Source organism: Pararge aegeria, chromosome Z, assembly GCF_905163445.1.
Source record: "Pararge aegeria chromosome Z, ilParAegt1.1, whole genome shotgun sequence".
Lineage (NCBI taxonomy): Eukaryota > Metazoa > Arthropoda > Insecta > Lepidoptera > Nymphalidae > Pararge > Pararge aegeria.
In genome coordinates this window covers 6,034,638-6,056,590 of record NC_053208.1, presented here as the reverse complement: position 1 = coordinate 6,056,590, position 21,953 = coordinate 6,034,638, and the positions used below count along the sequence as shown (strand labels likewise).

Sequence of the window (21,953 nt, the reverse complement as noted above, 5' to 3'; positions counted from 1 at the left end):
ATGGACAGACCAAGCGAGTGGAAGCCGCTGGTAAATGACCGTGAATTAGAAAATCGTTACAACCAAAAGAGGTTGAATGATAATGATTAAAATAAATTAACATATTTCATGCAAACAATGTTTCATGTAGTTAAAGTTCACAGTAGCTACTGCTCAACTTTCTATTGCTCCCGTAAGTTGCGGAATCGTATATCCAACATTGTACAGAGGGCGTCGCAAACATTGTTATTACTCTGCACGAGCCGACCGACCGACCCTTGGGCAGGAAGAGATTATGTTGGACTCCCCCCACTAAAGGGGTATACCTAAACTGTAAACCACCACGGAATGTCCCTCGTTGGCTTTGTTAGATGCCCGGGGAACCCGTTGTATACCTCCCGGACATTTATATATATATATATATATATAACTCTTGAGACGTCGAGTATGTTTGTTTTTAGTGACACACCACCGGCCGGCCTAAGAAGCCGCTAAGAAACTCGGCAATTGCTATTTAGAGAAGTTGCTTTTTAATTCAAGAGATTCACTTGTAAATCATCAACGACTCTGCTAAAATCTTAACATTCTCGCCTAACTAGTACTATTTTAGAAATATATAATATTTTCATTAGATATATTTAACTGCATTCTATGCAGTTCATAGATTTATAATTTCCACTCCGATAATTGGGCGACCATAATGAAATGCTACCCGTACATGGATTTGTACTCTAAAGAAAATATTTCCAAGAAAACAGAAATACTTAAAAAGCGACGCACTTCAAAGTAAAAGTTGCGCGTTCGTTAATTACACCGTTTGTTACAGGAGATTTAAAAACGAAATTGCTTTATTATGGCCATGCCACTTTGTCTGCTATAAAAGTATAGGTAATTTATTCATGAAGAAGTGTAAAAGGATATGCTAAAGGTAGTGCTATATGTTTAGTGGCAGATATTCTCTAATCTCTTGTACGACTCTGAATTTTCGAAACAATTAAAATAAACATTATTGTTATCCGTCAGCAACGTTATTTTTATATCTCTCCGTAAATCTGATTTGCCTATATAATATTATAACGAAATAAAATGTTAGCCATATCCAACACTTTTCTGAATAAAATGGATATCTTTTTTATTTTGCTGAAAACACTGAGCCGTGAGCTAGACGTGTATATAACAAACAAGGGGAAAACAATTAAATAGGATACACGGGTAACTGATACCAGTAAGTATTTCCTATTCGAATATTTTACCGAATTTTATAATGGCTTTTGTTTTTGTATTTCAATGGAGGAAAACACACCAGAAATAAATAGACAGTGAACACGAACAATAATCACACGTGTGATTGAATTACTGACGAGCTCGAGATAATTTATGCCCAGATATTAAGCTCGGAATATTTATAAAATCGTGCTCGCTGAACTCAATTAACCTCCCATGTACTACCCGCAAAATCAAAAGGTTGCACAGTTTCACGGCAAACAATCACGTTGTTCACAAAGAGCGCGCTTTGAACGGATGATTGTAGGGCATGGCGGTGGATTAAAATGAAATTTTAACAGTACAGGCGTTTAAAAAAGCCGTTGGATTTGCATCCTAAAAACAAGAATTTTATTTACGTCACGTGCGCCGTGTCATTGTTGGATTGTTAAATATTTACCATTTGGTAATATAGACTTCTGAAAAGACATATGTTTAAAAGCTATACCACAATTTAAAACTATTATTCTTTTGAATAAAACTGCAGTTTTGATAAAACTTTTTTTACAGATCAATAATAAAGCGGGATACTTTGTGCCAGAATTAATTATTGCTCTGCAGAGGTGTCCTGTCTTAAAGGATATAGTTTCAGATCATATGAAATAATAATAATGTCAAAGTATAAGACTAAACTTTCTTCATTAAAAAAAAAATTAAAAGACCTTTAATAGTTAAATACCTTTAGTAGTTAGAGTGATGTTATCTATAGTTATAACAATATCTAAAATTTACAAATAAAACACTGAAGCCTGGCCTAAAAACTTAGCTGAGTATAGTTTTTGTTATGTCATTTAAAACAATATTTATTACAGAGAACACTTATGAATAAATTACCTTAATAGAAATGCCCGTTTCTCATTCTTCAAGGCCTCAGCAGCAGTCTTATCTGAATCAATCTCCTTAGATAAAAAGAGCTCTCCGTTGGAGGTCAGTCTGCAACATTTGGGGAACAACTGCTGCCTCAACAGCTGGCGATCTTCTGGATGGACGATACTAAACAGGCTCTGTCCGAGTAGCTCGCACTTTAAACAAAAACAGTTTAAAAAAATTACAGTAGGTTACTACCACTATTCTAGAGCGTATCACTGTGTGATAAAATAGTTAGCAAGGATATCCAGAAAAAGTGTGACATAGCTCAAAGAGTCATGAAGGTGAAGTGCAAATTGCACCTAGCTAAGAGAACCGATAGATGCTTGGGCTCAGAGTTGGTAAACCCCCGCTAGATTGATTGAAGGCAGTGGTGTGCATACATGGCGATGATATCAAATGAACAAAATCTCTAAGGCTAGACATAGTAAGAGTTATAAAGGCTTTTTATAACTCTTACAATGTCTACCCTTAAGTTTTTTATAACTAGTCCTGGAGAATTCCTCCATTTTATATCATCTGCATACCCTGTGCATACCCTCTATGCTCGCCACTGATTAAAGGCCTCAAGCCAGACACAGAGAGCCTCTAAACAAAGGTCAATAAACCAATCATATAGACTAAAAAATTCCACTGAGGACTATTCTAATAAGAGGTTTTTTTGGCCATACTCAACACAATGGGCAAACGGTTTGGTGATATCAGCACAAAGAACGTTGCTGCCCGTTGTCCGTAATATTCCCTAAGTCGCCTTATCCGACAACTGCGGGAAGAGTAGGGCTGTTGAAATTTAGTAATCTGCACAAAAGACTCCATGTCCCATCGCTTCATTATCATGAAAATTTTTGAATTTTCAACAATCACTCGTTTGCCAAATTCTTGCAATCATCCAATCAGTAGCTTTTTGAATTTTTCGATTGTCGTGCACTCATTTTAGTAAAGTATTATTTAATCTCACCTCAGTATAGCCCAGGAATTCTTGGACGTTCGGTGAAACCACCACCACGAGCCCCTTGTAGGTGCTCGTTAAAAGGAACCCCTTCATACTTTTGAGAAATGAGCGAGTGAAATGCACGGTAAACTTCTGCCCTCGATACAAACTTTTCCCGAATACTGCAACGAAATATTTCAATTTAATCAATTTTCCAAGATACATAAAAGACTTCGTTCGACCGAATAAATATGAAGAAAATATTAGTTACTCGACCGTAAAGTTATTTGCATGTTCGACGGTAGGGAAAACCATCTTGAAAACATTACTGCATTAACTTTGAGTGAGGAAATTTTCTCTTTTAACTTGAAGAGCAATCTGCTGCCCATTAACTTCCCCGCGCTGGTCACAGGCCTCCTGTTTCATAAGAGTGATGATTTTAAGTGGGTGGGCTTCAGAATACCAATATATGCACGTTCTCCCGGCCAGCACAGTGGTTTAGTAGCACTTTAATAGGCTATGAACGAACCCAAAAGAAGTTTTGCGTATCTGTATATATTATAGACATAAGTGCGCGGGAAATACTGTTGTAAACTACCGGGCGAATAGAAATGTTAAATTTGTTCTACTGTTTATAAGTCTAATTAAAACAAGCTCATTTAACCCAAACAAGTCAAGAGTAAATAAACCCGACAATGTTATATGATGTGCTCTTAAATAAATTTTGGAGCATATTTTGTTACCAGGAAGCCAGAATGCCAGTAGGTATTCGAAGCCTAGAATTGGCGTGCATATTATTCTTGATCCTTAACATGTAATGTTTGCCATGGTAAATACTTATTTTTGAGTTTTAAATATGTGAGTTTCTTATTTCTAAAGCTATCTTTGCACGGAAAGACGCTTAGATAACCCATCTTGTTCTGCAAATAAAGGTTGCAGTGTCTTTTTGCGTAATACGCTGAAGAGAGTGTGGGTAAGCGTCTAAAACAAAACGTATGCAAAACCACAGTGCGCTGGCGTCTAACGTTAGTTGCATTAAACGACAAGGTTTGCGCAATAAATATACTTCATTCGTATACATGGAGATAAATTATTATTTATTGCGCGGTAAAAAGCATTCCGCCTCACGCAGAGACTGTTGACTGTTGTTTGTCTTCGTCAAACAAAAAATCTATCAGATTCCACGGTAATAGATTTATATGTATTAAAATAGTGTGCATAAATAGCAATGTGTTTTCCGCAGCGTTTGCCGTAAAAATAATTAGTGAGCTTAAACGCAGATATCCTGGTACGTTGATCAGAAAAAACATTTCATAGTTCCTCAGTAATATTATAAATGCGAAAGTATGTTTGTTTTTCCATCCTCTACGCTCTTATTAGGCAACCAATCGACTTGACTTTTGGGAAAGCGTTAGTTGAAAGGACATATAGCTTAATATACCAGGAACAGAAACTCTCCCGGATTTGTGAAAAACCGTAATAAAAGCGGACGTAGAACGCGGGCAGGAGCTAATATTATATATTTGTAATGTATGCCTTCAAAACTGTAATATCGTAGTGGGTAGGACTTCGACTATACTTTCGAGGAGGCGAGTTCGAATCTCAGCACCTATAATTTTTCTAAGTTAGGTGCGTGTCTAGCAATTAAAATATCACCGGCTTTAACGGAGAAGGAAAACATCGTGAGGTAACATCGTATTGTGCATGCCTGAGAGTTTTCCATGATGCTCTCAAAGTTGGGTAAAGTACACCAATCTGCACTGGGCCAGCGTGGTTGACTACGGCCTTAACCCCTTCTCACTGTGGGAGGAGACCCATGCCTTGTAATGTGTCGGTAATGGGTTGATATGGTAATGGTTGCCTGGAAGAAATCACTATAAGTGATAAGGCCGCCTTTGTTACACAAATTAAATTGTACCTTTGTTGTTTTTGCCTCTTTTTTTTTTCTTGTGTGCAATAAAGTATTTTTGATTGATTGATTGATTGATATGATGATGTTTTAAAGAAACAACTTTAGTTCATCTTCGGGAAATGTTTTTGCAATTTTATAAAATCAGATTGTCGTTAGCTTATTTAGATCATTTTTATATAATAATTTTCTTTAATATTCTATATTTAACAGTTTATGTTTTTTTTTTCTACATCGTATATCTAAATTTAGAAAGGTTTAATTGCTGGTTTGTAAAAACCAACGTCGCTAAGCTATAAGCAAAGCGCAACGCGAATCTTTTAATCCGGTCAAAGAGCTAATCAGTATAATGATATTAAGTATTTCACTTAATTTAAAAGTAAAGTATTTCACTTAGTCTACTATATATCACAACAAGTTTGAAGAAGTGGTTTAATCGTTGTAATGAATATAGTATAGGACCGTGTACGCCTATGTCTTTCATCTGAAGTTTGCTACCGCAAAGTTCGCTAAGTAATATTGGTGCAGCGTTCTTGGTGGTCTAAGCTGATTAACTCTCTCTCTTTATGTACTTAGAGACCAGTGCCCAGCAATGGAACATAACAAGTTAATAAAATAACTGACTGCGATGGAAATAAGCTTAGTTATAACTAGGTACCTAATTGGTTTCATATTATTGTAAACTGATTCGGTATAACGAATTTCTACGAAACCATAACACTAAACAAAACCAGTTTACATTTACAATTTTGCGAATGTTTGGAAATATTTGGTGTTTGAATTCTGATTTTGTTGCGCTGAAATTCACGTAAGTATATTATTTGGATCCTTGAATTTTTTAAAACAGCCTGAAATAAACTCGCGAACCAATCTTTCCATATCTTGGAAAGGAAACGAATTTATAAATATTTATGTAGTTAATTGTACACTTATATATTTTGATAAACTGACAAAATGGATGATATACATTCCAGTTAATAATATCGCCAGTTCTTTACTTTGGCTGGGACATTGGCTCACACGTTCTCACGTATTTAGATTTCCAAGTATCATTTAGTGAAATAACAAAAATAAATTTACTGAATATAATAGAGTTTTCGTTTGAAGATAATAAACAATAAAGAAATTAATTTTTACAGGGACAAGGCGACATACATGTTTAATTACTTTAGAACATGCTGTCCTTATTTGACTTCTTAACTCCTTGATTAATATGCGCCGCGACGCTATGTTATGACTCATAGCATATACAAGTAACATTTACAATACTAGCAAATTAGTAATGTATTCAAAATATTAGTATTTTGAATAGTAATATTATAGTAGGAGTTTCGTGAGCCACAGACTTAATTGCTTCATTTATTTACTAAAACAAACATCATACGCACTATCCTGTTCTCTTGCTGTAAGTCATGTCTACAAAGTTTGCATGTAAGAGATAGCTCGCAGCAATAAGGCCGCCTTTGCATGTCTACATTGGGTTTTAATCTTAAAAAATTTAGGTAGGTTTAAAATTTTAGGTAATCTTCTTTCTGTTTCTTTTCATTTATGTTATGCGTGCTATAGTGCTTCTTCTTCTTCATACGCTTACTTTTAATGTTATGATATTTAATACTATGCGCACGCAGCATAATTCGTAGAATGACTTTAAACGCCATTGTATTTTACTGTGTTTCTTACAATGTAGGGGATGTTCCGTTCACTGTTGCGGTCCATTAGATACAGTGACTATGCTCCTGGTAAGCAATACTTCTCATTGTATTTGAGTTAAATTATTCTATTTGCTCATTTAACTTTAAACGTTACGAAGAGGATGGGATTTTATTGATTTTGGTACTTACAACTTAACGAATGGTTAAAAAAGACCTTTAAGTCAATAAATAAATAAATATACTATGATAATAGACTCATCGCCATCTAGCCCCAAATTAAGCGTAGCTTATGTTATGGGTACTAAGATAACATGAATATTTTTATGAATAATAAACATAAATACTTAGATTATACATATAAACACCCCGACACTGAAAAACATTCATGCTCATCACACAAACATTTTCCAGAAGGAATCGAACCCACGGCCTTGGACTCAGAAACCAGGGTCGCCCACTGCGCCAGTCGGCCGTCAATAAAAAACGTACGTGTATTATTAAGAGACATTGATTTTTTATTTTACTCTGTTATTAGGTATCATATAATACAATATGAATTATGATAATGTCCGATGTCCGCATGTCGATCAATCCGCTCAAAACTTCCAGGTCTTGATGGAACCGAATTGCATTTCTTCGAGATGGATGATTTTGTCTAAAATAAAGCTATCGATTGCGTTGACTTGAACTGCTCATGAAGTATGTTTAGGATTCCCACAAAACCTGGTGTTTGTATAAATAATCTATATTGTAGCAGCGCAGGAGTGATAAGGGTACATTAGCTACCTATCCCTTAAATTTAGGGAAGGAAGGAATCTAGGGCAAGAGTGTCACTTGTTTACTGCCATGGTCAATATCTACTATCCAAATGTGCCAGTATTTGAAAAAAGAATCATCAAGACAAACGTACGTCTTCTCCGCATACTTATAATAAAGTTTGCAATTCAAACATGGATTATCAAACAGCTATTGGCCATGACATTTCTTGTTGCAGTTAGTAGAATCCAATTGACAGCTCACGGAATTAATACATCGGAACGGCTGAAGATCTAAAATAAGCTATTATCAGATATCTTATTTATCTGACTTCCGTTGATTCCGCTCGCAAACTTCGCTTACATTCTCTGTTCCATTCTAACTTGCCAGTGACCAATATCTTCTGTCTGGCAAGTTGGAACGAAAGAGATTTCGATGAAGTTGCCTGAAGCGTTGGTCTAATCAATTGTACTCTTGAAGTTTAGATACACGAACCTTTGCCTAACTTGAGTCACATGTCGCAAGATCGCCCGGAACGAAGTTATTAATTGGTAGAGTCACGAAGCTCATTAATAAGGAATCTGACACAGAGAAATCATTTCGTTGTGTTGGTTTGTGTTCAGCTTTAGCAAATTATGCTTCAGACTAATAAAAATATATAATGCGCCGTGGGAATGATAGCTTGGAGAAAATATAGTAACAGGAAAGACGGAAGGCAAAGGAACTAGAGGCGGGTCCTCAACAAGATGGGCTGACCAGTTGAAAAAGTGAAACTCGTGCCGGTTCTAACAGATCGCCAAAATTGCCTCCAACAGAAGCCGATGGAGAAAACTTCAAATCTGAAATCTCACTAGGACCACAATCTTCAGTAATGAAGGAACGACCATAGAGAACGAGAGAGAAAAGCCCATTTATCATTGATAGAGTAGGTATACACAATGATCGCTGCTCATCAATTTAAACGAACAAATATGGTACTACGAGCAAACATTTTCCACGAAACAGACAAGCAAATAAATCAGTATCATTATCTCTTAGAAAACACATGAATTACCACGGACTAAGAATGAACGACGTCGTATTTTTGTCATTAAGTTTAACGGTATTACCTTGTTACAACGGCTTTAAAGAAATACCTACCGACCGATGAGGGACAGTTTTATGTATTTAGTCAACACCTTCTTTCAAGACGGCAATACAAGGTTAAAGGGTATACGTGCAACTGGTGCTCTTTTAATGTTTAAGCACCAATAAATTGGTGACGTTTTGTTACTGTATAAAGTATACTTGCTACTGTATCGTTTAGTTACTATGGTTACAACGGAAAGCCAAGATTATGCAGAATGTATACCACAGAACCTATGCTAGTATCTAAGAATGCTCGAAATAGTTAATTTAGTGACAAAAGTCGTTCCGTTCAAATATTTCCTCGTTGACATAGATTATAAATTGATTTAGGTATCCTCTTGCGTTTTTTCGTATACACTTCTTTCTCGCAGTAACTTTCACTTTTATAACATTAGTAGGTATACAATGGCTAGGGAGGTAAATGAGAATAAATTATGGCGAAACCGAGGGCCGAACAAGTATGAGATAATCATATATTATCAGATGAGATCGCAGTTAAGTGTGATATGATTTAGAATTTTTAAAATAATTGTGTATAATAACCCACCTAATGTGAAGCTAACACCGCCGTAACAACGTGTGAGTCACATTATACCTGTTGCGTAGTATTTTAATACTAAAACGTTTACTAGCTACGGAATACTTTATGACATCAGATCTTTGATGTATTACTAGTTAATTAGCGACCTAGTTCGTGAACAGAATTTTGTTGTTTGTGAAACCAACACAGCTAAGGAATAGAAAATTGTTATTTCGGAAATCCGAGCAGTGTAATTGCCAGGGGAAGTGGCGGCGCTAGTGCCAGTTGCGGGGCGAGTGCCAGAAACCCAAAACGGAAATAGGCATTTTCCACCCTCACCTCAAGTAAAATACGCGAAGGAATATGTCCCAGCTTGTATTTATATGCAAGTAACCTTAAAATTCGTAGCCAGCAGTGACGGTGATTATTTGATTATTAAGATGATGGTGATATGAAAAAGATAGACAATTTTCTAATTCATCATCATCATCCCATAAACCACTGTAGTGGTTGTGGTGGTGGGATGATGGGCATGGGACTTGTAGACTTCACACGCCCTGGTGAACACTATATGGAACCCTCGGATAGGCAGGATAATGCTTGTGATATTTCATTGCTTAAATTAAAAACGCGCATAACTCTAAAAAGTTAGAAGTGCGTGTCGGAAATCGAACTCGGTACCCCGAAAGGGAAGCCGATCAGTCACTAGATCACCGCTTTCATAAATCGTCATAGATTTATTTACGTGTGAAGGTATCGAAGTTGCATTGTTGTTTTCAATAAATCTATTACACGCAACAATTAAACTTCACTAATGTTTTATTAATGGTAATAACATTAGGAGGATATCCACTTAATTTTGTCGGGTTATAGTATTAATTATATATGGATACAAAACATTCCACACAATAACAATTACCTTATGGAATGTGGTGAAACTAGAAAATGATTCGAAAAACAAAGCGTGGATAAACTAGATCGTATGCTGCGTCATAACACTTAAATAAAATAAGAGGCGATCGTAAAAAGTAGCTTTAGAAATACTGAACTCTACAACTGAGAGATAAATGACTACAAACAAATAAATCTATACCAATAATGTGATTCACTGCGTGGTCGGAATAAAGGGAAGATTGGAAGTATTTTAGAAAAGATTATTTTGGTAATTGTTTATAATACGTCGATACAAATTACGCAAAACAAATCTCTCAATAAGTTCAAAGTTTATATAAAAAATATATATATCAAGATAAATCATATTATAACATTAAGAATTACTGAAACGATAATAAACTTGGGTATGAATGGCTCTAAAATCATAGCTAACTATTAATTAACTGTGACATGGTCATAACAAAAAAAAAACCCGGTTAAATTTGTTGTGGGCTCCTCTTAGACCGCTCGTATGGTTTAAGGTGGCGAACGTAGTTATCACCATCTTCTCAAAATTATGTTAACATATATGTACGAACGCTTCATGGTGCCTGTGATAAGCATACGCGAATGAAGAATTTGTGAATTTGAATTCCGAATTTGAAAAACATAAAAACTATACCAAAAATATATTAATTACTAATTCTCTGTCAAGAAAATTACAATGCGTTTTCTGAAGCGAAAGCTTCTTTCCGCGTGTTCCGGTTCGAGATCTAAGTAACAAAGTAAAATGCGAGCGAAACAAGTTTCAAAGCAACATTTGTTCTACAAAAAGAAATATTTCTTTGTTATCGTAATACTATTATTTTGCTATTATATTCTTGAATTATTAATTATATCACAATTTAGGCGGTGAAAGCGCATTGAGTAGGCATGCAGGTTTCCTCAAGATGTTTTCCTTCACCGTTGAATTAAGTAATATTTTAATTGCTTAGAACGCAAATAACTTAGAAAAGTTAAAGGTGCATGCTTGGAATAGAACTCGGCCCCCCGAAAATAAAGTCAAATTCCTACCCACTGCGCTATCACCACTTCACTTTTACACATCATAGTTTTGATTAATTGCACAAAATGTAAACCATGGGATTTTACCTATCGGAAATTATGAAAAAAGTACGCCATGTTTATTACGTTAAGTTTTTTATTTATTTCGAACTTTCTCTACGAACTTTCGTACTTATCCGTACGAACCCTTAGTGCACGAGTGAGACGCAATACTTATCCGGTGTTTCTATTTCATATAAGAATACCTGTTGCTCACGTTCATCGCGTTTATAAGTTTTTTTACAATCCCGTGGGAAACGTTTTCCTCAGATAAAAAATAACCTATGCTCCGTTCTACAAATCATGTCGATTGGTTGCTTATTTATGCGTGAAGTAACAATAAACAAAGATACACACCGTCGCATTTCTATTATTAGTATTTATAATATTAGTAGTTTTAGAACTTTTTGTGACACAGCTCGTCCGGGGAAGTACTATCGCCATATTTCGGCCGCTAAACAGGATTGTTGCAATGATGCGTCCAGTCTGAATGGCGTTGTTGCCTACGCCTCAATGCAAATTGATGGACACAAAGTAGGCATGATGCATGGCCTGTGAACTGTTGCTCTGTTTAAAGATAATTGTAATAGTATTTACTGTTATTAATGATTTTATGATATGTTAAATTATACATTAGTTTTTGTTTTTTTAATATTAATAATTTATTTGTGTAATCTAGTTCAAGTATTAGTATGTATTTTTTTTTATATGCACAACCTGCAGTCTGTTATCCTTTTGTTTTCGTTATCCTAAGGTTACCAGAAACAGATCGCTACGAAGCGACAAGGCTCCCTTTTGTGTACTGCTTCTGTCTGTGTTTTTTTTATTCTTCTTCTGTATTTTTATTTGTGTGCAAGAGTAAGAGCAAGAGCAAGAGTAAAAAAAAAATGGTTTTCCAATTAGTCCATTATTACTATCAAACTATATATTAGTCCAAGGAAGCAAGAACATTTTCAACTAACCGTGATGATGAGAGCGCAGAAAATGCGCAGTTAGACGTAGCACGCTGGTCTTGTCCACTTTTTTGGCGGACGCAGCCACTGGCGGGACCATGGAAGCGAGTCGGTAGATCGATTGGGTCATTTTGTCTCGCCTTTGCTTTTCCGCTTTGTTTCGGGTTTCCCGGGAGCTTGGCCTGTAACAAAAGAAAAGAGATTTAATCGAATCTGAATATAACTTAAACTCTTTATTTTTCCAACACCCAAGGGGAAATAAAGGAAGATTAAAGAGAAACACAAACATTTTAAATTTAAAAATTTTTTTTTTACTTCGACAATACACATATCGCCATCTAGCCCCAAAGTAAGCGTAGCTTGTGTTCATCACACAAACATTTTTCAGTAGTGGGACTCGAACCCTTGGCCTTGGACTCAGAAGGCAGGGTCGCTGCCCACTGCGCCAGTCGGCCGTCAAGGCTCGATAAGAAGTACCAGGGTATCATGAGTGGTATTCACTAACGTAGCGATCTCTGCCAGGATTAGTATAAAGACGAGAAGAGAGGAGAAGTAAGCGACAACAAATAGGGGGTGTGAAATTAGTTTTGCTTCTTCACCACATTCTGTACCCTTACCAATATTCTGAATAAATGAAAATTTACCACTGAAGAAAGTGTAATTTTAATTGCTTAAAACGTCGTTAGAGGTACGTGCTGGGATTCGAACTCGCCCCCCTCGAAAGTGAAAGCGAAGTCCCTCCCTCTACCCTCTAGGCTATTTCCGCTTGGTTTTATTTAGTGTAAGTAGCCATGCCGTACTAACAAGATTTACAAATAAATAAATAAAATATATCTTTGTTTGTAGAGTAGTAAATAACCAACGTCTTCACTAGACCAGTTTGTAAAGAATTTATCGTCGCTGCCTGGGATCGAATCCGGGACTACGCTTTAAAGATCAGAATCACAACACAACACAAAGATCAAAAGGTTGCATAACATGTAAATCCATGTGCCAGATTTCATTATGATCGTTTAGTCTAAGGCAACAAAGTACGAAGTGATAAATGTTTTTGCTCCCTTTGATACAACATTTCATCAAAATTGGCTTAAAACTATAAAAGTGTCACTGAAAACCTAACAATTACAAATGTTAGGTGAACGATCACCTAACATTAATGGTCATTATTCGTTAACCTATAACTAAATTTCTAAACGCGTTATTGTCTAGGAATATTTGAGAATATAAGAATAACCGTGGACTTAAGTCAGAATAGTAGAAGTAATTCAGTGTTTCGGAGGCTATGATATTTAATAGGTGCTCTCAGTTGAAGTGTGATACAAAATATATCTTAAGTTACGTACGCCGGAACACATCCCAATTCCAACATAGACATAGTGACCAAGTTACCCCCCTACCCCATTCTGCTATGTTAATTATTCAAATCATATAGTAAGAATACATGCCTGACGCACACCATTGAGGTCTAGGTGAGTAGCTTGACAGGAAAATTCCTATTCTTACCGGGCTATATTCAAGTTATATTGGCATCAATCGCGTACAAAAGCTAAGTAAATACGGTAATTGATCCTGATGGAATTTTATACAAAGGGAGTCCATGAAAGCTTCGCAAGGCTCAGGTGCGCAATATTATTGTTATCCACGGCTAGCTACTGGACACCCATTGTTCTTGGCTAATTATGTAGTATTGTGTTTCTGTTCAGGCGGCGTCGCCCCATGTCGTGACGTGCAAGGTCATTTCAACTGATAAATTGGATGTAGACATGTTTACTCTCAGGTGAAGCTGTCATAGCGCATTGGGAAGGAGCTCGACTTCACTTTCGGGGGGCTGAGTTCGAATCCCAGCTAATCCCTCTAACTTTTCTAAGTTATGTGCTAAGTAATTAAAATATTACTTGCTACAAAAGTAAAGAAAAACATCATTAGGGAACCTTGAGAGTTCTACGTAATGTTCTCAAAGGTTTACACACCTTCCACCAATCCGCACTGGGTCATCGTGGTGGACTTACCCCTTCTCAATGTAGGAGGAGACTCTTGCTCTGTAGTGGGCCGATAATAGGTAGATGTGATTATATTGATGACTGCTTAGGTCGGTAGCGAGTTTTATGTTTGTGTTTTCGCCGGCCTTGTCGGCGTCTACATTTGGAAGTAAACTGGTAGGGCTAATCGACCTGACGTGCTTGAAAGTAACTGGCTAAAATGTTATCCACTCGTTGACCACAAATATTATTATATTATGTGCCATGTATTAATCATAAAGAACATTTTTAAAGTTTAGTTGTCTAGCATTCTCTTTAATGTGTATGTAAATATTAACACTCAAATTTGCACGCACCAATTCACTACGAACTTGGTTTCCACATTTTAAGAAGATATTTTTGTTCTACATAAGGGGTGCTTCAAGATAATTTTTAAAAGCCCTGTAAAAGCCTTCTGGTTACATTTAGTACAAAGGAATTTTCCTTCTTTGTAATTTATTTTATATAACAGCCTTGTTGCATTTAGACTCGTGTATATCGTTTGACGTCAGTTACAGGTAAGAAGGTAATTTCTAATGTAAGTTTGCCATAACTTCACCTGCCTGTTTATTCACGCATAGTACGCAAACTTCTGAACGGGTTTAAATTATAATCATTTAGGTAAGATTTTATCCTGAAATACAATGAGGCTCCTTCGGGATACGGGATGCATGTTTTTGTCTTAAATATGGCTTTGCCTGTTTAATGCGACCTCTGTGGCGAAGCGGTGAGCGCAGTGATTTAAAGAGGAACTTCCGAATTTACTTTGGTCTGGGTTGGTAGGAGGCCTTGGCTACTAGTTACCATCCTGCCGACAAAGACGTGCCGCTACACGATTTAGCGTCAGAAGTAACGATCATAGATTGCCTCACACCTTGCCAGCAATTGAGTTTGCAGTCAGCTAACTTGTAGTGAATTAGATCCGGGTTAGTTTTCTCTAAATCCGGTATAAATTTGATGCGTATTGTTCGAGATAGACAACAAAATTCTATTGGTAACAGCAAACCGCTGACCTACGAGTTAACGAAAGTTAATACATGCACGCAAAACCACACAAATGAGCTTCTGCCACTAATTGGCTACCCAATTATTTACCAACAAGGGTAAAAGTTGCTCTCGAAGCGCAATCGACAGATATTCAGTGTTCCAGCTTTAACTTTATGCATTTATCTAATTTCTATGAGAATTGGCCATGAAAGTGTAACTTAAAAGGCTATGGGAGAGGGGAGATGGGGAGGGGGGAGGTGGTAGCATTGTTTGCTTTGCAAGCGGGTGCTGAAACGTTCCGGTAGGGCATGTTTGTACCAGGATTACAGGAGTGCAAAGGGGCACAGCGCGTAGGTTGTACCTATCATCCTACTCATTTTATAAATGCGAAATTGAATTCTTTGGTTTATTTTATTTCACGTTTATAGAGAGTGACGAAAACTAATTTTTGTACTGGAAAAATTATCGGTTTATGATATTATAAAGACCAGCGCGACTGTTATTCGTCCGCGTCCCGATGGGACAGTTTATTTGAGAGTAGTGTGGCATTATATTTAGGTGTAGGTATACAGATATTAGTAATAGTTTATATTCCAGTAAAAACATCGGGGTTACTTTTTATAAGGTCCTTTGTCAATTAAGAGTATCTATCACTAAAAATAGCTTTTTTATTAGATATAGTCCTTTAAAATTTTAACCTCGCTAGAACTTAAATGTACTTATAAATACTCTTGATGATCTAAACTATATATTTGAATAAGAATGAATACGGCGATACTAATGTTACCCACTTTTGTTACTACTGAGAGAATATATCTAACTATGATAGTTATAAATATCCTCTCGCGGACTTTTTTGTAGGTAATACAATAATATACAGTAATAGGTTATTTGACGCAGTAGTATAGATAGTAATATTTATGTAGTGTCACCAATAATTTTCTCAGCAAACGATAAGTAATTAATTATGTCGGCAAAATTTTGCTACTATGAGCTACATTATTTCAATTTTGTTTATATTTTATGCTATAATTTATTTTCAAATGTCCTTGAAAATAAATTATAGCCTATGTTACTTCTTGATAGTTTAGCTTTTTTTTTTGGCGATGAAATCGTTAAACGATTTTAAAGATATCTTCGTTTGAAACTTTCGGATCGGTTAAAATCAAACAAATAAACAAAGTAACAAAAAAACATAGTATCTTTTCTCTTTAAAATATTACTATAATATGTACTTAGTATATATATATTACTAAGGTGAACTGAAAGCAGCGTCCTCTGTGCTACTAATAAAAAAAAAATCTCAAAACATTGTAATTAATTTAATATATACGTACGAGTATTATAATATAACACAGGTAAAGCCACAAGCAGAACTAGTAAATCATTACGTTACAAAGTTTAGACCACTTTTTAATAAACCGACGCCATTCGTATTTATTTTGCACAGAAGACAAATTAAATGCACTTAATTTAATACTCCCAACATAATTACAGCATCAATTGCACTAATATATTTCCATCTGTCTTGTCGCAAACGTCATTAAGAATTTGTACTACATATTTATTATAATAACAATATACCTACAGCTAGTTAGTAGCCGATAAGAACGCAGTTGTTATTTTTTTTTTTGTAAAGTATAATAGTGCTACCTCACAGAATTTAAACATTGCTGTGCAACATTGTTGCAATATACAAAGGTGATATCGCGACCATCAGATCATATGGTCCGAATATTGCCACATCCTATAAGAGTCCACTGGTGGACTAAAGGCCTCTGTAAACGGGAGGGTTTGTCCATAAGCTTAAAGGCTTAAAGGACAGTGCTGCCCGTTCTCGGTTACATTCCCTTAGTCGCATCGTACGATACCCGCGGGAAGACGAGGGGTGGTGACAACTATTCTGATATGCCGTCATCACAGGCGCACTTAATACAAAAATACGTTACTGACCAATTAAAAGCAATGATACTTCTGTTTTCCAAATTGTTATTTGCGAGGCAACAAAATAAGATGATAGTGAAATGGCAACTCCCACCTAAAATTTGTTATGAACGCTTTGATATTGCATTTAGGTTGAATTTGCATCGCAATATTGCTTTAAGTAAATATAATACCGCGAAACGTGTAGCGAGGCTGAAAGCAAACTCAAACAATCAATAATCGATTGATAGGTAGGAGTATATTTAGGTGCAGGATACCGCTGAGCATTTTTACGGTATTCAGATAGTTTTAAATTTTATGAATACGTAATGATAGTGTAATTAACTTAATTATTATTTCCATCTATATGTATTATTACTTAAATAAATTTGATTATTCTTAAAAAAAAAAAAACTTAATTATATTGTCATCATTATGATTGCAGCTTGCTTTTTCAGGGCATTGGTTACAACTTCCTACGGCTGGTTTTTTTATTGCAGACTTGGGTTAACGTTCTTGAAATCAAAGTTTACTTTATTAACACGTATATACCGTACGTAATACCCGTGTTCACTAACAACAAACAAGGAACAATGCGATCGAACCTAGGAAAGGTTAGGCAAAACAATTTTTGGTCATTGTTTGTGAATAAATTCACAGTCCCGGCTCGGAGAAAACACCTTGGCTTTGAGAGCTTAAATAGCCTTCAGTATTATTACAGACATATGTTTATAATTTGATGCAGGCCGCCAACCCTTATTGGGGCAGCGTGGTGCTCTGTTCCTCTCCCCTACGCAAGAAAGAGTCTGTTAAAAATTAATTAATAAGTGTGAGTGATAATGTTATATGGAGAAAGGGTACTAGCCACGTATAAACCTTCAAAGTCGATAACCAAATACACTACATCGTTTAGTGTATTTGGTTCAACTTCAGAACAGTCAACTTCCGCACCTCGTGAAATTAATGTTGCATAGCTATGATAGTTATATTCCTGACATATCAGCAGTACGGTTGTGGGAACGCGCGTTTTGAACATCATCGCAACATAGAGCGTTGCATGGTCCATGCCAAGTTTAAATTTAGCCACCGCTTGCCATTAAAATCTATTACAGCCGATCGCCAAGTCACATTGGGAAATAAGGTGAGAAGTACTTTCATTTACGATATTAACAATTGACAAATTTCTTCGTACTTAGATGCCTGTTGGATTATGCGCCGGAACTAAATGTATACGAGCGTATTATATTGTATTTTATATACGCAATTGAAGAATTTAGTTTTTTTGTTAATTTATTAATTTATGTACACACGCTTCAAAGATGCTTGCTGTAATTCTGCCCGGTACAGGTTTTACGAGTGAAAGAGAATCTGCGCCACGATTGTCCAAGTTTTAATGCTTCTTTTATTATTTTAAAGCTAGTACTTTAAGTTGATCTCATAAAATGAGGATCTTCGGCGTGATCATCATCAGGAAAAGCTGCTGAAAAGTGTGGTAATTTTCTTACGAATAGTGGCAGAAAATCAAATTCCTAGCAGTGGAATCGACGCTATTGTTATTAAAAAGTTTGTGCTAGAGAGGAACAAGTCTTAACGCCTAAAAAGTAATACTTTTTAATATTTTATTACTGGTTCATAATATAGTTTTTTTTAATTCTACTACGAATTATCTAATGACTGCAATCACACAAATGTAATTGAAAATGTCTTATATGGTAACGGGCTAAATTGGTATTGCAGTTATATTAAACCCATATATAATCAGTTTCTACGCGACATCGTATGGCTTAACGGCACGTTGTCCGTGGCCAGTCACCACAAGTACCCAAAATCGAATCCTCTAGAATCACCAACCAGGCCAGAGTGGAGAAAATTCAGAAACAATAAATTCCCATTTTGCTCTTGCCGAGGATTTTACTCGGTACCACCCACTGAAAACCACAGCGCTCCGTCGGAAAATTTGGTGAAGATCGAAATGCCATCGACATTAAGGGAATTTATGATAAAATTTTCTCGAAAGACTCAAAATATTTGCGAGAAAATATTATTCCTAATAAACGGTAGGTGTTTTGTTAGAATTCGAGGCCTTGAATTTCACCCCCGGCGTCATAGTTCTCCCACGTTGTCTATCGGTTGTTTTGGCTTGGCTCGCTGAACAATTATAGGTGCGCTAACTATTCGAGCGTGCATTTTATCCGGTGTTAAACATATTTTACGAAATGAAAATATTTTTTTTTTTGAATAAAAATATTTTTATTTTCTTAGCCCTTTAATTAAGACATTTAATTCTTGGGTATAAAATGTTCCTATATACCTACATACCCAAGAACTAAAAATATATACTAATATTAAAAACACGAAACGTAAGTAGAGGGTACATTGCCGAAGATCCGTTTGGTGTGTAGCTTAAAAATTTCAGTAATTATAAATAACACTATACATATTATCCTTCTTTACGCGGAGCGTAGCAAATTAACCTTCATTTTCATAATACAATAAACGCGGGCAACAGATATAATATAATGTGTATAACGTAGTAGGAGATTTTTGGAAGTAGCACCAATATTGTCATCCCAATTCGGTTATAGCGTCCCAAAGTTAGACCCCTCAGAACGGAGACGGGCACTGTCGTAGGAAACAACCCATTATGTTTGCCTCGTTAAGAAGAGACGAACACAATACGTTATCCGATTTATGATATCTGATATTATTAAAATCCGGGAGACAGCACAGATCGGATTTCAGATCAGTACAGATCGTACTATGGCTGAAATAAACACAGAATTGAGAACTTACAGAAACCGTGTAGACGACTAATATTGAGGCTTCAAAAACCAATCCAGTTTAGAGTGGTTTCTCGAACAAACGGTTAGTCACTTCATACCATTTAGAAGATGACAGTTTTTACCTCTAATGTTCTAAGCGTTAACGTAAAGTGTGAAAGTGGTAAAAAGTTTGTGAGCTAGCAACATTCCGTGGGTGTTAACTGAGATTACACTGTTTTTGGACACAATGCAATAATGGCTGAATTTTCTTAATTCAATAGAAATAAATAGCGCAAGTATTCCTCTCTCGTAGAGATTAGGTACATATTTTCCCCATTAGTCTAGTGTTATGATTTTAAATATATTATTAAGTTTGTCTGGTTTCAAATATATTAAGATGTTATTGTAATTTTAAAATAATTAAGTAAGTAGTTTGATTAAAAATATTTACTTTTAAAAATAAAAGGATTTCGTCTGAGTTCGCGTGGTATTCATTCGAGTCAGTGCTGGGGAAGGGATTTGAGAGACCGAGCGGAGAACACGATGTTCGAAGCGGCTTCCTTATTTTTAAAACACTTTGATTGGAACTTCGGAACCGAGAGGTGGTGTTAAAGAGTTGTATATTAATTTAGCTTGTCTGTAAAGTGAACTAAAATATATATTATTTACTGGTATTGGATACGGTGTTTTCATTTTACTAGGATAAACCCAGATAAATGAAAGACAGTTTATAGATTATGAAATGAATATCAGGAAGATTTTTCAACTTTAAATAAATAAATAAATACACTACAACAATACAAACATCGCTATCTAGTGCCAAAGTAAGCGTAGCTTGTGTTATGGGTACTAAGATAACTGATGAATAATATACATAAATTATATTATATAGATAAACACCCAGACACTGAAAAACATCCATGTTCATCACACAAATATTGTCCAGTTGTGTGAATCGAACCCACGGCCTTGGACTCAGAAAGCAGGGGCGCTGCCCACTGCGGCAACCGGTCGTCAAACTATGCACTTGCGTACTAACTGAGACTAAGAATTAACTCAGTAATAAGCTTTATTGTTATTTTGTGTAATGAAATAATAACAATGCTATGCTCGTAAAAGATATTAAATTCTACTACAATAACCGATACTTAACTTTCGCTAAGCTAAAAGTTCTCTATAGAAATGCCCCGACGGTAAAACAATAGCTAAAGAGATCGCTATGAACTCGTTGTTGAAACTGCAAGAAACTCGATTCTAAATTGAGAGATCTAATTATTACGTTTAATGCTACGTACCTACTTAGCTTGTAAATTTATATTTCCTGTTATGTTTAATGGTGCGAAAACGGGATTTCATCAATACAATATTTATTGCTCTATATTTGAGCTGCAAAGTATGAAGTACTTACAATTAATATCCTATAGAGCGTTCGAGGTTCCATTGACGTATATTAATTTTATCCTGGACTAGCTGTTGCCCGAAACTTCGTCCCTATTAATCATGGTGTTTCACACAAACCGCAGTACCGTCAGTTTCCTTGGGGAATCTTTTAGGCGACTTTTGACGACCTCCCTGGCGCAACGGTGAGCGCTGTGAATTTAATTAGGAGGGCCCGGGTTCCATTTCCGGCAGGAGGTTTATTATTTCTGAATTTTCTCCGGTCCGGTCTGGTGGGAGGCTTTGGCCGTGGCTAGTTACTACCCTATAGATAAAGACGTGCCTCGATTTAGTGTTCCGGTGCGACGTCGCGTAGAAACCGATTAGGATTAGGGGTATCCCTAATAGGTTAGCGCCGTACCATCTTAGACTGAATCATCACCACCAGGTGAGATGACAGTCAAGAGCTATCTTGTAGTTGTATAAAATAAAAAGGTCATTATAATAAGTTTAATCAGGTATAATATAACTTTTATGTATCATCAGTAATTTTCTCACGAGCACGCCTAGTAAATTTATGCAGTGTAACGTGAGCATCACTGGTGATAAACAGTTCTGAACTCTAGAGCTAATAGCATCTCCCGGCTATTTGTAATGAAACTAACAAGTTAATAATGCAAACTCAATTGTTATACGGAGAGCAATTGTGCAAAACGCATACGCCCATCTCTCTTAGAAATCGTCTGACATTGAGCTCAGGATCCTAAACATCAATGTCAGATAAATTTAACATGCCTCTCAGTTGCACGAAGCAATGTTATACGCTTAATAGCACAACAGACGTTATTTTTTAAATTAAGGTAGGTATCAATAAAACGATAAATTGATTGATAAGAAAACCTTTGAGAATATTTCTGAAGCCTTTTTAACTACTCTCATATCGTAATATTG

General features: G+C 35.9%; 1 protein-coding gene across 2 annotated transcripts in view; it reads right to left on the bottom strand.

Moving 5' to 3' along the window:
• LOC120635990 overlaps positions 1-21,953 on the bottom strand; it is a 77,141-nt gene that overhangs the window by 37,052 nt on the left and 18,136 nt on the right. For both annotated transcript variants that reach the window (XR_005659323.1, XM_039907212.1), the window contains exons 2-4: positions 11,945-12,117; positions 3,068-3,222; positions 2,077-2,264 (exon numbers count right to left, since the gene is read on the bottom strand). Coding sequence is in view for 1 of the 2 variants with exons in the window: in XM_039907212.1 (XP_039763146.1) it covers positions 2,077-2,264; positions 3,068-3,222; positions 11,945-12,117 (516 nt within the window). In the remaining variant the exon portion in view is untranslated. The remainder of the gene's footprint in view (positions 1-2,076; positions 2,265-3,067; positions 3,223-11,944; positions 12,118-21,953) is intronic.